Genomic DNA, 18,523 nt, shown 5'->3' with positions numbered 1-18,523 from the left:
ACATGCAAACACACAAAAATGATTCACAAGTAGAGTTGGGTTCATTGAAAGTGCATTTTAACTACCGACAGTGGGGCTCGAAAGTTTGGGCACCCCAAGTAAAAATTTGTATTAATGTGCATAAAGAAGCCAACAACAGATGGAAAAATCTCCAAAAGAAATCAAATGACAGATTAGACATTTGGATAACATGTCACAAAAGTTGGATTTTATTTTCATCATTTACACTTTCAAAATAACAGAAAACAAATATTGGCATCTGCAAAGGTTTGGGCACCCTGCAGAGTTTATAGCATGCACCGTCGCCTTTGGAAAGCTGAGACCTGAGAGTGTCATGGATTGTTCTTAGTCATCGTCTGGAAAGACCAGGTCATGTCAATCTTAAGGTTTAAATGCACAGACTCATTTGACCTTGCCCCAAAAATCAACACTATAGGTTCTTCTAAGCAGTTGCCTAGAAAACTGAAACTGAAAACAGTTGACGCTCACAAAGCAGGAGAAGGCTATAAGAAGATAGCAAAGCTTTTTCAAATGCCAGTATCCCCTGTTTGGAATGTAATTTAAGAAATGACAGTCATCACAAACAGTGAAGGTTAAAGCAAGATCTGGAAGACCAAGAAAAATATCAGACAGAAAGAGCCGGCAGACACTGGAGTTGTTGTACACCATTCCACTATAAAGAGATATTCGTACATATATAGTCTTCATGGAATAGTCATCAGAAGAAAACCTCTTCTACGTCTTCACCACAAAAATCAGCAATTGAAGTTTGCAAATGAACATTTAGACAAGCCAGATGCATTGTTGAAACAAGTTCTGTGTGCCGATGAGATTAAAATAGAACTTTTTATCCGGAATGACCAAAGGTATGTTTGTAGAATAAAGGGCACAGAATTTAATGAAAGGAACCTCTGTCCAACTGTTAGGCATGAGGGTAGATCAATCATGCTTTGGGGTTGTATTGCAGCCAGTGGCATAGGGAACATTTCACGAGTAGAAGGAAAAATGGATTCAATAAAATTCCAGCAAATTTTGGACGCTAACTTGATGCCATCTGTGAAAAAGCTGAAGTTAAAGAGTGGGTGGGTTCTACAAATGGATTTTTATCCTAAACACACCTCAAAAACCACGGTGGATTACATCAAGAGGTGTAAACTGAAGGTTTTGCCATGGCCTTAACAATCTCCTGACCTCAACATAATTGAAAATCTATGGATAGACCTTAAGAGAGCAGTGCGTGACAGAAAGCCCAGAAATATACCTCAAACAAGAATTGAAAGACTCTTGGCTGGCTACAAGAAGCCTTTACAAGCTGGGATACTTGCCTAAGGGGGCAGTACAAGGTAGTAGTACAAGGTAGTAACTCTGCAGGGTGCCTACATTTTTACAAACACCATTTTTTAGTTTTCTGTTATTTTTTGTTTTGTTTTGTTTTATTTATGTTTATTTTTAAATGATGGAAATAAAAATCTAACTTTTTGTGACATACTGTACTACTGTCTAATCTGTCATTTGATGCCTTTTGGAGATTTTTCCATCTTTTCTTGGCTTCTTTATGCAAGGCAAGGCAGCTTTATTTGTAAAGCACATTTCAGCAACAGGGCAATTCAAAGTGCTTTACACAAAATCAGTTAAACAGATAAAACACAAGTACAAACAGTTAAAAATCATAAGCATTAAAAACCGATAAAACATTAAGACACATAAAACACAAGAATAAAAGTTACAGTGCAGCATAAGAAATTTAAAGAAATTAGCAGTCATTTAGAGAAAGGCAGCATCAAAAAGAATGGTCTTCAGCCTTGATTTAAAAGAACTGAGAGTAGCAGCGGATCTACAGGTTTCTGGGAGTTTATTCCAGATATGAGGAGCATAGAAATTGAAAGCTGCTTCACCCTGTTTAGTTCTGACTCTGGGGACAGAAAGTAGACCTGTTCCAGATGACCTGAGAGGTCTGGGTGGTTCATAGTGTAGTAGCAGATCAGAAATGTATTTTGGACCTAAACCGTTAAGTGCTTTATAAACTAGCAAAAGTACTTTAAAATCAATTCTTTGAGACACAGGAAGCCAGTGTAAAGACTTCAGAACTGGAGTGATTTGATCCAGTCTCTTGGTATTAGTGAGGACTTGAGCAGCAGTGTTCTGAATGCACATTTTTACATTTTTTACTTTGGGTGCCCAAACTTTCGAGCCCAACTGTACTACCTGCTTTTTTCAGTAAAAACAAACGGTAAATTGGTTGTTAAAACAGTGAATCAGTTGTTAGATTCCTGTCTTTTGCACAAATATACTTCTTGTCCATGTAGATAGAAACTCACCTGTATGGCCTCAGCCGGTCCCACTGTGACAGTTCTGGTGGAGGGGGCGTAACCCGGGGCTGATACTGTCACAGTGTAGGTGCCTGGTAACAGAAGCCTGAAATAGTCGCCATCCACTCCTGGAGGAATTAACACATGAGAAAACAGCAGGAATGGAAACATCCAACTAGTATATTAAAAAAAATCTTTAGGCCTACACACTGGTGGAACAGTATGACTGATTACTTTTTTATTCAGTTTTATGACTTGAATACACCTTTTTAGTGATGCTATTGTTGCAATAGACTTAGCATGCATTATCCTGTAATTCACTTATGTACCCACTATTCATGTAAAATGGCCTCTGGTAGAGTAGTTAATAGTAATGATTGCTAATTATTAATGATGCTTTAACATGTAAACAATATTTTAATGCCAAAGGCGGCCCACCTGGTATTGATTTTAGTTGTTTTTTAACATACTGTTGATGGTTTAATTTACTTTTTTGTAATAAATCAAAAGTAATGTGCTCATTACAGGTTTTTTAAGTCTAAAGTAGTAAATATAGCAGTCGGAAAGAAAAAAATTAACTTTCCCTCTTAAATGCAGCGGAGTGTAAAGTAGCAATTTTCAGGCCTTTATTTGACAGGACAGCTTAGACTTGAAAGGGGAGAGAAAGGGGGAATGACATGTAGCAAAAGGTTGCAGGTCAGAATTGAACCCCTGGTCGCTGCGGCTAGGATAGAGCCTCTGCGCACTACCAGGTGAGCTACCCAGCTGCCCAATTAGCATACAATTTTACTCCAGTAAGCTTTGAGTACCTCAGAATTTACCTTAAATACACTACTCGTTAAATACAGTACTTTAAATGTAAATTCAGTGCACATTCAATTATTTTAAAAGTGCATTTCCACTATTGACCACTAGGTGGCAACTTGTTCCATTCCAGTGTAAGGATTGCCAGGACATTAGCAGATCATTTACCAAGACACATACCTCACACTCACAAATACTTCTTAAAACCTGCAGTTAAGAAGTTAAAAAAAATCCCAAGAAATAACCACATCTGTGTAACAATAAACTGACACCCCCCCAGCCCCTTCTCACCACTGGTCACATCGTGGTTGATGCCAGCCACTGCGACCTCAGCGTTGCCAACAGGGTTGTTGTTTTCATCATACACCATGCCTTTTATCCCATGATGCACCTGAAAAACAGGTTATTTTTCCATTTAATTGAACCAATTTCTTTCTTTTATGTATCATACCATTTGTGCTTAAGCATGGGCCACCCGAAATATGTGACGTTAATCTAGGCGAGTTAGGTGTCATTCATGTGTAACCATAGATAGCTTTGTGTTTGAATGCCACAATGAGTTACAACATAGGTTGCAAGTCATACCAGGTCATAAACTACATTTCCAATGCAAATTCTCCAAAAACATTAGACCTTATTAACCTCCCTTGGCCCTGTGGTCTTCAACAGACATACAGTCAAACAAGACTGTCTGTTTAATTTGTGATGCTGAAAAAGTTGTGCATTTCTGAGCCCTCTCTTGAGACACCACTCCGACAATCTTAAATAAAGGATATTTTGTATCCCATACTTTTTCCTTTCATACTTGACAGAGGGAACGCCAGTTTACTCGTATTACACCTAATTTCGTGCAGCTCATTTTAAATCACTTTATCCATTGATTCCCAGCCAACATTTCCAAGAAACCAGGGTACTGGACTCATCACTCTTGGTAGTTGGGTTTTTGTGTGGAACTGTATGTCTGCGTATTTGTGTGTACCTAGTGACCAGTAACTTGTAAGGGTGTCACAATTGAGGTTTTAAATTGAAATCAATTGAAATTAAGTCATATACTTGAATATCTGATTAAAAAATGAAACAGTCAATACTGCCACGCCCCCATGTCACATCCGGTCGGCTTGTCAAGCAAAAGAAACACTTGTTGAAGTGCTGCGTTAGTCAACCTCCTGTAACTCAGCTAGAGCCAGTCAAAAGATAGCATGGCAACTGCAGATACTGGAGACCCAAAGACAGAAGTTTAGCCCTCTCTTTTGTCACTGGAGTGAGTGAAAGGAAGTATTTTGGATTTCCAGTGAGTTATGTTGACAATGTTTGCGCAGTTGACAAAAAAAGCAACAGTTTGCAAGCTTTGCTATGTGCATGTACTATATATTCTGTGTATTAACCTAGCAGCTACCGGATATGCCTTCTGCTTATTGCTTTATCTAAACAAAACCGCACGTTGAATTTCAGCCTGCATGCACATTTTGTTGCCTAAACAGAGCAGCTTATATTGGTTTTATTAGAGAGAGCACCAACTTAGCGGACTGCTGTCCGCGAGTCGCCCTCTTTGCTATCGGTCTGCTCAGCTGCTGTGCTGGCTTGGCACTTTCCGACAAGTAGCATACAAGATGCTAACAAGAGACTTCTGTAAGAATAAATCTGTACAGAATAAAAATGGACGTACTTAACAAAGTTTGTTCACTGCTGGCTACAAGTTAGCAATCAAACACAACGAACGTCAGATGAATGGCGTTTTGAGCTAACGTTTGCAATCAAACAGCCATAGATAACTAAAACGTTTTAGAAATGATTTCCATCTTCCGTTATTGTTTGTAATAACAAAAGTTTATATTTCATGGATTTCCCAAATTTCAGTATGACACGTTCTTGCGTAAACCGTTTAAATCTGAGCATGTGCGACTCACATCTGCACTCAACTTAATTCGGGGAGTTACAACCATTGCCTAATCCTAGTGCTGCCTGGAAGACGACGTTGGGTTCTTCAAACACCAAACTCCACGTGTTGCGAAGCGTCTGCCCTCAGGATTGTAAGGATTTCTACTTTATTAACAAATTGTCTTGGTTCCAATTGACTAAAGATATGTTATTGGTACATTATGTTGTTAATATATGTTTTAAATTTGACAATGTAATGTGGTACATTGCGATCAAACGTCAGACATTATATTACATACAGGTCTAGTCTAAAAATGGCTGAGCAACCTTTGCTTTAAAAAAAAAAGAGTAAAAATTGAGAATTGATTTGAATTGTGACATTTGAATCGAAAATGTAATCAAATCGAGGATTTGGAGAATCATGACACCCCTAGTATCTTGCCAAATTGCGAGAGTCTGTATGTGTGTTCTTACCTGTTCAAGGTAGGAAACCAGTGCTTCTCTGTTGCCCAGCCATTCTCGGGGCAGTGCTGATGCTGGAGGAAACTTATCACAGCTCAGCTCCAGGGTGATCTCAAAACAATTGGTGTATAGGTAGTTGAAGTCCTGCATGCCTGAAACGTGCAGAAATAGACGCTTTACTTTAGATTTCAAGTAAAGATCACCAAGATCTTCTTTTTTATTTCACTGGTTACCAGTGTGGTTTATAGAGTTCTTTACATTGAGCCTTAGTTTGCCACTTGAAGGAGTTGCTCAGAATTGTAAGTTACGTAATTTATCATTTCAGACCATTTAAAAGCCACTGTTACATATTGTGGGTTATTGAGAGTCCAAAGCTTTTACATTTTATTATATGGTCAAGATGATTTTTCCAAACCACTGCTTTTTGTTTCTTTGACAGATGTTTAACATCTTTTAGACATATTACACACAACTACAGAAAGGTTATTTCGAAAACCTGAATTTTCCAAGTTTTTGGCTTTGCAACTTTGCGATACAGCAATACTTTTCATGGAAGCCGAATACATATGAGGCCAGGGTTGGGAGGGAAAGTTCAAATATAACCTCACAGACCATGACATAAGACTTGGAGCAAAAGGAGTTGGTAAAATAAACATAGCATGTTCCTGCTAAATGCAACTCTGGGCGTTTTCATCCAATTCAAAAGCTTGCATGACTCAACAAAAAAGCTCAATAGATTCACATTCCTAAGAATAATCCTGACAGTCCAAACCAGGATTTACAGAGCAAAGACGTGAATTTTGTTATTGTTGCAGTTACAGTAACTGAACTGAAATTGAATACATGCCCAGACATTTTGATGAATTTGTAGCTGTATCTTCCAAGAATGCTATGGTTAAACCTTTCTCATAAACCGAATATGGGAGGGCGAGGATTGCAATGTGTCTGCCAGAGCCTGAGCTTGTATAACTCCTAATGGCCTGTAGGTGGCCAACAGCAGTAGTTTTTGCCGAATCTGGCTCATTGAGTCAAAACTCTTCACACAAATAAGACACACTTAAATATCTCTCTTTTATGTCCAGATGAAACTCTTCACTCACAATGTAACAATTCTTTTTCAAAATGGCAACAAAATGATTCACACACATGCACCACATGAATTAGTCTTTCAAAGCAGCAGTAACAACACACTGATGTGCTTTATAAATACCCCCTGCTCTTTTTAGTACTTTGTATACCTATTTTCTCATACAGGCTCCTGTGAAAGATTGTTCCAGCACAGAACAACTACTTACATTTCAATAATTGCAAAAATAAAAAAGGATTAAAAAAAATAGACTGTTTTTTTTTTTTCATTGCTGTTTTTTACAGCAAAAAACACAAAGAAAAGTAGAATTACTGTATCAGTACAATATCTTACTGTAAACAAACAAAAAAACTAAAAACACAAATAATAATTAGATGCCTGGCCAGGCAATGGAGGAAATATCACAGTACGTGTCGTATCCAACCCTGGACTGACCCCACCTCAATTTCTCTACATGCCTTTACTATTGTTTGCAGAAGAGGCATGTGGGCGTGTTGTTGGTGGTCGTGCGCTTTCCAGCACCAAACTGAAAAAAAAAATCCTTAAAAGGATTCAGAAATTTTGATTAATGGGCCAGATGAAAACTAACACTACCAAAGATGATAACAAAGTGGGGCAGCTGTGGTTTGTCTTGTAAGTCTACATTATGTAGTGGATCCAAAAATGTGATTATATGTGAAGTATTGCAGGGACCATGGATGTATTAAGAGAAACTATAGAGTGACATGGTAATGGAGAATTCCTTGCAGACTAATGGCGGCACACAAGGGGATCATGTGTGTGGGTGTGTTACCAATTTCAGATTGTGCTTCGCGTTTTAAAGAGAATGGATTTTCCCTATGATTGCGAGAGTTTTTATTCTTGAACAAAGTTGATCATGTAAAAAACAGTGTGTAGTGTTTTGTAGGAAGTGTGTTACAAGATTGCAAATAAACTGCAAAGCAGAAAACGTTCATTTATTTTTAGTGTGTAAGCAAGATCGCATGTCCAGGAAAAACCTCAGGACAGGCCAACAATTCCCCACTTTGCCTGGATTGGTGCAAAAGTATTGAAAAGTAAAGTAAAAAGATAGTATTTTAACAGATATTAGTGGGTCATATGATTCTGTTAACAGCTGTAACTGTTTGTGCATCTGACGCTGTGGTGTATGTAATTAATAAGCTATGTGTTAACGATGATGAGACATTTCAATTTTGGCCACCCTTACTGACAAGTAACCTATAGATCAGTAAGTCTGATTTTAGGTTGACCTAGCTTTGTCCTATTTGTGTCCTAATTTTCTGCCACGTTTGAATTAATGTTAGGCATTGTATTGTAGCATGCAGATGATTCAGAATGAAATGGATACATTTGTCAATGTGTGGACCACGGTTCACCCCTGTGGTATGTCCCAGTATGTCCCAAACATCCCAGCCACTGCTTGAACCAAGAGCTACTAACTAAACAGTTCTTACTGCTGTCAGTTAATAAAGGAACTCAACACAGGTGGCAGCTCTGTGCAGCTGAAGGGAAGGCTAAAATGAAGTATGAATACTTCATGGGCGCACGTTCAATTAATTCAGGCTACCATCCCTTCAGGAGACTACCCTCCCTCCACTGATGGTTTTCATGCAATCTGTAAGGTTTTTGATAACACGTGTTATTTACAAACTTAAGCAGCTAAACTGAGGGGTCAGTGGAAGTGCAGCTGTTCATGTAGGGGAGGTGAATAGGTTAAAGGCAGAACACAGAGGCCTCGGAAAGAGTCAGAGTGACGTCCATGACGACACAGGGAAAGCTGGCTTTGCGCGCCACTCAAGGCATGTCATTCATGCTGAAGTCTATGCCAGGGCCTGCCATCATTCATGCAGGTGGCCTTTTCTTTCTTAAGAAAGGGAATGATAACGGATGCTCTCCAACACCTTGGAAAAATCATTTCTGTTGTTGGTAGAAAAATTCAGCAGGCAGTCTTGACCTGTCTTCATCTGTTGCTGCTGTGCACTTTTGGACACTGTGATAAAATCTGGGAGGGCATTTTAAAGATGATATTTGGGTGCTTTTCATGATTCCAGTAGGTTTTTTTAGGGTTTTTAAAAGTCTGTTTTATTTATTATTTTCTCTTCATGAGCCAGAGGTTTTGCTTACCTTTAGACAGAGAGTACCAACTGGCCCCATTGGTGATTCCCTCATCAAAGAAGTCCCCACAGTTCCAACCCTTGTGCATCCAGCTGTGAGCATACGAATAGGTCCTTGCCAGCTGTCATCAAACACAAATGCACATGCGGCCAATCATTCACATGAACACACACACACACACGCATGCATGCACACACACACACACACACATACACACAATGATGAGATTATTAGATCAGATGTGTGGGACATCTGAAAAGAATGTCTAATCTGCATCACACCTTTCTGAAGATTTTGTCATCTGGAGTGGCCGCGTATGTGGTCCTTCCTCGAATGCGAGGGTCTCTTGACTTGTCAAAGGGGTAATTGGCCACCACGGCTCCTCCATGGAGGTTGGCTGACAGGACAAAATTGTAGTTTTGCATCCACTTTATGACCGCCAAAGTCTCTGGCTCAACCTGTGGTAGATATAGATAAAACCTTTAGGGCGTACGTACTTGCAGGACATGTACATGACATATGGACCTTTTTATAAAATGATATACACACATCCAAGGCCAAAATGAATGTCACTGCATTGTAGTGCATTCTTTACATGAAATGGTCAACTCTTATTTTTGTAAAATATGGTCCAAATTTAGTGCATATATTCTTCCCTTAGCCTTAAATAAAACTGTCAATGGCCTCTTAGTGCCTTTCAGCCCCAATGTATATTGTCTTGTTACTGGTATTATTACACATAACCTTCACTTCATCCCAGGCTTTTCATAAACAACATAAGTAGACTGAAGACATCTGGTTTTCTTTTCACCCAGAACCATGGGCTTCTCAGCTTGGCTGGTTCGGGACAACTTCTTGTTTTCTCTTTCTTCCATATACAGATATTTTCTCTGTGTTTTTCCTTTCCCTTTTCATTTTCAATCAACTGGGTTACTATTTAGGAAACCATTGTTTCACTCTTCAAGGTATCCTCTGTCTTTCTCAAGCCCATAAAGTGATTCCTAAACTTTAGTGCACTTTCTCCCTCATCCTTCAACAATTCAGTGCATGTCATTTCAGCTAGAAAATTAATCAGGCATGGTTTGTGTTCATTAAAATGCCCTCATTTTCTGTTTTTAAGGCTAGAATTAAGGGAGAAAGAATAATTTACAAGATGATGCAAGAAACAAAGCTGCAAGGATAGAAACACAAAAGACACTACTACAGCAAATCTACAATATGCAATCTCTTGTAATAGGGTAAAGGGTGGCGTCTCCTGTGAAATGCTACAAACATCTTAAACCTCTTAATTCCACATCTACTATTCTAACACGCTCCGAGTCATATATCTTGCATGGGAACAATAAGTAATGTCTCTCCTTGAGTAAGGTATGTGGGACAATAAACACAGTCTGGTTCAGCGGAAAAATAGTCACGCTGATCAGAGACAACTGGCCTTGAGGTGGGACTTCTGTTTTGAGGACTGGCAGGTGTTTATTGTTTGTGGATCTTTATATACCCTTGTGCATGCTTGAGGTCAGAGCTGTCACCATCGTGTAGGGTTACATGTAAGTAGCACACACACACCCGCACACACACCCGCACACACACACACACACACACACACACACACACACACACACACACACACACACACACACACACACACACACACAGATACTATCTTAGTGTTACAAACTGGGGGTGTTAAAATCACATAACTGAAGAGAATACAATAGCATCTCAAATACAAAACCACACATTCTGGATCACTCAGTGGTTCATGGACAGACAAGGTAAGATTTCACACTAAACCAAAAATGTGTTGGGTCACACAAGACATTTTCCCCCTTTGCAGTGTCTAAATTTGCAATATTGGTGAAACAATTTTTTTATTTTTTTTATTAAACTAATTCCTCTGAATGAAACATCATCAGTTGGCTAATTAAAATGTAGCATTGCTGAACCTGCAGACGAGGGGGCTTGTGGCTTCATGCAGCCTGTGAGGATGTAATCCCGACCAGCATGAATGAAGTATCTGTAACAGTGGCACAGTTACTCTTTTGTGTTGGCCTTTCAGGAGGCCGTTATGTGGGTAGACAGCCAGCTCGCGACTGGGAGGACCAGCGTTTTATTTTTCTCAACACATTTGCAGCCCGGGAACTAGTAAATAGGAAGAAAAAAACATCTATGTCTTTTGCTTGGAAACAAAACCACTTTATGCATATGTAGTGAAACAAAGGGGAGGAGAATGCAATAACATTGTCAGTTATAATTATTTGGATGGTACTGGTTTTTCAAGCACGATGCCGATACAGATTATTACTAGTTAATAAAACCGATAGAACCAATATTTAGACCCAATATGCATTTACAGTAAGCAATTATTTAATAAATTACAAAATTTCAACAATACACAGTATAAGATCAGATTGTGGTCAGATCGTGATGATCGTGTGGGCGGGACATTAAGTCAGTCAGATGGCTCTGCTCTTGATAGATAGATAGATAGATAGATAGATAGATAGATAGATAGATAGATCCCAAGAAAAATGTGAAATCACGGTGTTACAGCAGCACACGTACATCAGTCACACGAGATACTAGGAAAAATATACATACATACAATGTACATGAAATAATAATAATAGGAATAAAACAAAAGAACAAATATTTAAAATGCTCTCTGGACCAGCCGATGAGCATGCTAAGCTGAAATAGGGAGCGCCATGCAGAAACACCATAGGGTAAAAAAGAGTGAGCCAAAAGAAAGACATTGAAAACCAATGTCTGGAAGGTGGAGGCAAAGTGTTGCCAGCAGCAGCAATGAGTTAAGCAGTGTCAGTGTAGCAGGGATCAGGGAGGAGGGAGTCACATTTTAAAGGGCCGCCTTGATGTGAGAATGGCTGTGATTGGTGTATGTCGGATAGAAATTATACATTAATTCAATCAGCAATCCTGCATGAACTAACACTAAGCTATATTTGACTATATTTGATTTTTGATACTTGGGATGCTTTATTATGTCTACAGAGAAATTATAATATCCAGCCATAATAACGCCCAGTGGTTTCAAGCATGAAGGACAAAAGGGAAGGCCACATTAGAGGATAAACCTCAAGGAAATGAACCTTGAAAACGGTAGCCCTTTAAGAGTCGTTGAAGAAAAAGACAACTGCAGACAAGACACTTTGAAGGATCTGGCCTTGATCCTTCAAACTTTAGAGCCAACTAATCACAATAGTTTGACAGCACACATTGTCATCTTTCCCTTCTTTCAACATTTTAGGCTGCGGTGCTATGAAATGATAGGTGCACAATGAAGTAGAGTCACCCAGAATAGAACTGCGTCTCTACCACAGCAGTTCATCAGCATATGTTGAAATTAGTGACACAGTTTATCCCCCCAGTGTTATTCACAGTGTAGGATTTTTTTAATAATTGATGGAGAGGACATGTAGAAGCATGTACAGTACCCGACTCTTCAAAGAGCTTTTTGTGTTTCTGCCAAGTTACAAATGTTTCAAGGTAAAACAAAGCTGCATTAGTAGGTTTCAATAGGCTTGCAAAAACAATATACACCATGATTTTATTAGTTTTTCACCGCCCACTATAAAAGAGCATACAGGTAACAGTTTTTATTATTTAAAGACAGACTCGGCAATGGTGATGTTGAGTGGAATAACATGATTGTTGAGAGTTGCTCACTGTCTCAAGGTTACACTCTCATACCGCAAAGTAGGTCAGTTCAAATTCTCATGGTGGTGACGAAATGACAAAAATGTTTAGCTGAAGCAGAAGGTCTTTGGATACTGTACATAAATCTTGTTAGGTTGTTATTATTTCATGAGTGAAAGAGCTTTAGACGACTTCTGTACGTCAACTTTATTCTACGGTCTTCCACTAACATCCTTTATACATTTCAAACGGGTCAGACTATACACAAACACAAAAATGCAAAACATAAAACAGCCTACTAAGGGATTCACTTACTGTTTGAACTTGTGGACTGTTTTTTTTGTAAAAGCTCAACTGGCAGTGGAGTCTGATCCAGTACAAATCTCATGAATCCGTTCATGTCAACAAAGTTAAAGCCAAGATAACTGAGCTATGTTACAGCTGCTCATTATTCAACTTCATACTCAAACACTGAACACACATTCACACAAGCATGATAAATGTACTCATTCATCTTCCTCTCTCTCCCACACAAGCACATACATGCATTTGCACCCACAGACACACGAACGTAGATAAATGACCTGTGTCCTGTGTGTTTATCCAGCGGCACTGACCTGTTGCTCCCAGTTGTCCGGCAGGGGCAGGTGGTGGTTTGGACCGTTGGTCTTCTCATAGTAGTACATGAGTGCGTTCAGGTCTGGAAAATTCCGGTTCAGATCAAATTCTCTAGCGTTCCCTCGACCCACCAGGTAGCCGTTGAACTCTGGACCCTGTTGACCCACAGACAGAAAATCGAGTTTCTCAAACAGCAGCTACTGTTGGGTTACTTTGTTGTTTTCCCGGTATGGATTGTATTATGATGTTTTGACCTCTTGGGTTTTAGGATAGTTTAAAATAGTATATCAAGCTATGAATTGGCATTGCATGGAAGCAGCAAAAGGAACACTGGTTTGGATATTCCACAGACAATCTGCAGTGTTTTTTTGTATATAACATTTAATTTACAATAATTTCCTAGTTTTCTAAGTAATCTAAACTTAAAACCTTCCCAAAAAACGTCGAAATTATGTTAAGAATACACAAAGAGACGTTTTACAAGAGAATTTTCAAAGAAACTCAGAAGTCCCGAGATTGATTAAGAAAAGCCTATAATATTAAATGGCAGACACAAAATTGAAGAATCGTCTGTTAACCCCAGATGTTGGCATTTGTGCTTTGAGTCTCAACAACTATTGGATGGATTGCCATGAAGTTTCATACAAACATTCATGTCCCCCAGAGGATGAATCCTAATAACTTTTAGTGGTGTCATCAGCTCAAAATCTTAACTTGTTCAATACTGAATGGCATTCCATCAGCCACAAATTTACTTTTTGTTTAGCGCAAACTAGCAAAATGTTAGAGTGGTAACTACTGTAAGATTTGAAAATAGCATTATACCTGCTAAACATGAACTTGTTAGCATTCTCACAGTGAGCATGTAACATGCTGACTTTAGCATTTAGTGTACAGCCTCAGAGCGCCGCTAGCGTTGACTCTAGTTTTATTATACTCAGGGCTCAGAGACCTCTTTCTCTATTTGACTCTAAATGAAACATTTAATCATTCAGTGTGACTTTTAAAATACATTGTTCAGCTTTTCTTTTCTGGAGCTATTCTTAAAAAATGATTTGTTCCAAAATAAGGCGGTCCTTGTTGTTTCCGTGCAGACTTTCTAACCTGTTGTCAGTCAACTGAAAGAACAGACTAGACTCTATATGGAAATACTTAAATATTAGAATTGTTGATACCTTGGGCACATACGGATATTTTTGTTGCTCAATTAGTACCCCAAATCAACACTATGCCATCTAGGATTCTGGGAAATAAAGCAGCCTTCCCATTGTTGTCCAGATGCTGCCGCATCCAAACATCTGTTGATGCAACAAATTATAGTGCTTTGTGTGTGTGTCGTCTGAGTGGCAAAGAGAAGAAACGTGCAACTGGCTTCCTCGGGACATATAATTAGTCTCAAAGAGATTGTGCGCGCGTGTGTGTATTTGTGTTAAAGGAGGTTGTGTGTGTGTCTGTTGTTTCACAGGCCATATATAATTACTTGTATAGTAGTAAGCTGGGGGCTTTCTCAGTGGGCTGATAGATGGGATTATTACAGACATTAGCAAACAGTGAGATATTTAATTAAATATTTAAAAAAATATAGCTCTTGGTTGCTTGTCTGTAATGGATATAAACACACACACATACAGTACCTTGTATGATATCTGATGGAGTCAGATTTGTGTAATGCTCTGATTTACCTTGCAGGTGTTTAGTTTCCCTGAGGGACCTTAACATTTCCAACATGTCCACTGGCAGGAACACAATCAAGCAAAAATGTGGAAACTTTCTCTCTACAGTGTGAGTGGTAAATGATTGCTGAAGGAAAACAGCCAGAGGCATCGTAGTTGGCGATTTCCCCTGGTTTTCTTTTGGCACGTGGAAGTCTGTGGCTCACATGTATGTCAGGGTGTACTTTACCTGTCTGGCTGCCACCTCATAGCCATCGGGGTTCATGGAGGGCAGGATGTGGATGCGCGTGTCATGGATCAGCCTCATGATCCGCTGGTTTCCGGCCTGATACTCCTCACACAGAAACTGGGAGAGCTTAATGAGCAGTTCACGGCCGAGCACTTCGTTGCCATGCATGTTGCCCACATACTTGAACTCCGGCTCCACTGGGGAGAGATGGAGGGGGGCACAAGGTCAAAAAAGCAACACAGCCCTGCCAAGCATGAAATTTAAAATGACTGCCTGAGCATACACACATATGAGCACATTCACTACGTGAAAATACAGGAGACTCAATCGTTTTTTTCATGTTTTAAATTGAGTTTTTATGAGTCTTTAAGGTAGTAACTTTTGGTCAGCAGCAGCCGCTCTAGCCGTAAATGGCATTTATGGGATAACGGCAGATTCAATTTCCGTCTTTGTTATTATTCCTTGTTAAAATGTGGTGCATATGTTACCAACAATACAACTCAACTTACAATTACGTTGAAGATTCGGGTTTGTTATGCTAGTTGTACTGCAGCCTTGAGCTGCTAGCCTTAAGCAAAGATGAGGGGACTTCTTTTTATCTCTACACTTTCAGATTTTTTTCAATTTTAAACTTGTAGTCTTTAGCCTGAACCAACAATTTATCAGACTTCTCTGGAGCCACAACAGGCTTTATACACCTTTTTATCGCCTTTTTACTCCTGAAGACCTGCATACAGGCTTTGAATTGGCTTGAATTGAACATTAGCCATCATGATCTACTGGTCATATGAGACCAAGTAAGGTTGCAGTGACAAAACTGTTATTGAGTAATGGTGCTGGGTTTTAATGCTTAAGGATTCAACTTTGAAATTTGAAAGAGAAAGCTTGTGCTATGTTTTTCTTTCAAAACGCACAAAGTCTCGGTTTAAACTTATTACTAAGCTTAATGTCTTTAATTCTTGTCCTGATAAGGTAGATCTCAAGATTCGGACAAAGGTGAGCTCTGGGGATGGATTCTGATTTCAGCTGATTGGATTATATGGACTGATTGGGTGAGCCACCCATCCAAACAGTCTCCTTCTCTGTGTAGGGTTCCCTCCTCTCATGGGTCTTCCTCTTCATTAATCACTGCTGCAGCATTGATCGAACCAAGGATCACCAAACACTGCAGCTAGACAGAGCTGCTGCTGAACACCAAAATAATGTTATGTGCCCTAACTACTGGGATTTACACTAAAAGCATTGCACACACTGTGTCACTGCATTACTTTAATTGTTTCCACTTCAGTTGTTCAGAAGAAGAAGTAAGTGTAGATTTTGGGGGGTGGGGTAGTGTGGGGGTGAGCAGATACTTCCATATGTATGAACACCCTTTACTAATTGCTTCAGGCACCCAAATGGCAGCTTGGGTGCTGTAATTCACCTCCTTTTCTTTAACGCGGGGCCAACTGGCCTCAGATTTAGAAAACAGTGTTGGCTCTAGTGTGCCGCTTTAAATACCCACGCTTGCACGCACGCCCGCACATACGCACACCCACACACACACACACACACAATCACACACACACACACACACACACACACACACACACACACACACACACAGACACACACACACACACACACACACACACACACACACCATTATCTGAAAGACATGAACTTCCTCAAAGGTGCAAGGGGGTTGACCCAGACAAGACCTTGGGTCACTTGCCTCCATGAAGTGCACGGTTCCTGTTTTTTCACCCTCGGTCATCTTGCAACAGAACAGGCGCACATCCTTCCATTCTACTGAAGGAAGCCCCTACGTGTGCAAATGCAGGAAAAAATGCAAGCTCAGCCTCAGCCAAAAAAGCATTCCCTGCAGTTGTCAAGCATTTTTTTCTTCAAAGATCTGCCATGCAAGAATGGAAAAAAATATTCAAAATCACTTAGATGAGTGTGACCCTTTGGCCTGTTTTCAATACAAACATTAGCAATGATGAGGTTATGGTTTTCGATTTGCAACCGGTATGCAAAATAAATACCTGGAGAGCTAATTCCGTGGTTAGGAGAGGGGGCAAAACAAGCAAAGCTTTGCAAGAGCGGGTTCAGGGTTTAGGGCTTGTTGACTCAAAGCAAACTTCTGTGTCATCTGCTGAGCTTGGAATAACACCCCACATTCTGCCAGTGGCCGGATAGCAAAAAAATGAAATGAATCACAGATGTTCACTTAATTTTTTTTTTTACTTTTGCCTTTTCCCTTTCACTTTGAGTTTTTCACAGGTTACTGCCATCGTGGTTTATCAAAGAAGCCAGCTTGGGATCACTCTTTGCCTCTTCTTCACTATTAATCCACACAGTAATTCACCTTCAGAGAGCTAAATTGGAAGCTTGCATTTCATCCCTTGGGGAAAAAAAAGAACCCCCACAGACTGCTTTGTCTCCTGCCAGTTATGTTTTTACTCCCCACACACAAGAAGTGCAAAACAAGTGGCCAGCCAGTGACGGGGACCGTGCTTTTGAAATCCATAACCATAAATCCATTTGCTCTACCCCCAGAACATTGTATCATGTTTATGATGTATTCTTGTTTATCATTTTCAAATGTTGCTTAGTGGACAAACTTGTTTTATATAGAAATTGTAACTCCTAAACTGATTTTGAAATATTGATTAAGATTGAATACTATACTAACTTTGAAGTTTGTATGTCTGTTATTATGAATAATTCCCTATTGTTTTAGCCTGGAAATGCAGATTGAGATAATGACACCCATAGCATCTTATCGTAACATGCCCATACTTGCTGGACTGTCAAACATCAGAGATGAATCAGTTACTCACATGCTTCATGGATGCCTGGGTTATCACTTAACTCCAGCACGTAGAGGTGGCGTCCCTCTACGCTGCGCCCAATGCTATAAATGCGAGTGATGTAAGGGCATTCGCTCTGCACTGCAAACAAGGCTCGCACCATGTCCTCATAGCGGTGATGCTGGAAGTCTGAGCCGCACACCAGGAGTCCCATCAGCCCCAGCAGGAGAGCAGCAACCCAGGGAAGAGTCCACCCCTGCTGCATGGTCTCTCAGCCCTAGTTGTGCAGCACAGTAGGAGAGGAGGCTGGAGCAGAGACGTCCTGCAACTATGCAAAACACTTTCAGATGTATATTTATCTCCTTACACACCAAACATGCTGCTCTCTCCCTGCTTGCTCTTTTTCTTTCTTGTCCTCTTCTTTCTCCTCCTCTCTCGCTCCCTGTGCCTCCTCCCACTACAGTCCTCATGCTGAAGAGCAAGTAAGGACAGCCCCCCTCTTTCTTTGTCTCACTCTCCTCCAACAGCTGCTTCACTCCCTCTGTCTTTCCCTTTGGGTCCTTGTCAAGTACATGCTACTTGCTTTATTGGTGCTTAGAATACTTCTTCTTCAAGTAGTTTGCCCCACAGCCCCCTTGGCTCTGTGCACACACAATCTGAATTTCATTCTGTCTTTGAGACACTCATTTTCTCTGCCTTTCTTTGTCTCTAACTCTTGCTCTATACTCCCTTCCTGGGAAAGAGGGGTTGTTTCCACGGCACTGCTCCCCAACCCCTGCAGCCCTCAATCATCCATTCATTAACTCTTAAGTCAACACACCAACCGTGTGTGTGTGTGTGTGTGTGTGTGTGTGTGTGTGTGTGTGTGTGTGTGTGTGTGTGTGTGTGTGTGTGTG

General features: G+C 40.0%; 1 protein-coding gene across 1 annotated transcript in view; it reads right to left on the bottom strand.

Moving 5' to 3' along the window:
- Positions 1–18,311, bottom strand: part of cpn1 (carboxypeptidase N, polypeptide 1) — an 18,832-nt gene extending 521 nt beyond the window's left edge. Inside the window, exons 1-8 of the mRNA XM_034860223.1 lie at positions 17,658–18,311; positions 14,833–15,029; positions 12,930–13,085; positions 8,937–9,113; positions 8,665–8,776; positions 5,466–5,605; positions 3,405–3,504; positions 2,319–2,437 (exon numbers count right to left, since the gene is read on the bottom strand). Coding sequence (XP_034716114.1) covers positions 2,319–2,437; positions 3,405–3,504; positions 5,466–5,605; positions 8,665–8,776; positions 8,937–9,113; positions 12,930–13,085; positions 14,833–15,029; positions 17,658–17,892 — 1,236 coding nt within the window. The 5' untranslated portion in view covers positions 17,893–18,311. The remainder of the gene's footprint in view (positions 1–2,318; positions 2,438–3,404; positions 3,505–5,465; positions 5,606–8,664; positions 8,777–8,936; positions 9,114–12,929; positions 13,086–14,832; positions 15,030–17,657) is intronic.
- Positions 18,312–18,523: the final 212 nt, after the last annotated feature.

Source organism: Etheostoma cragini, chromosome 21, assembly GCF_013103735.1.
Source record: "Etheostoma cragini isolate CJK2018 chromosome 21, CSU_Ecrag_1.0, whole genome shotgun sequence".
In the NCBI taxonomy this organism is placed as follows: domain Eukaryota; kingdom Metazoa; phylum Chordata; class Actinopteri; order Perciformes; family Percidae; genus Etheostoma; species Etheostoma cragini.
This window is presented reverse-complemented; position numbering and strand designations above follow the sequence as displayed.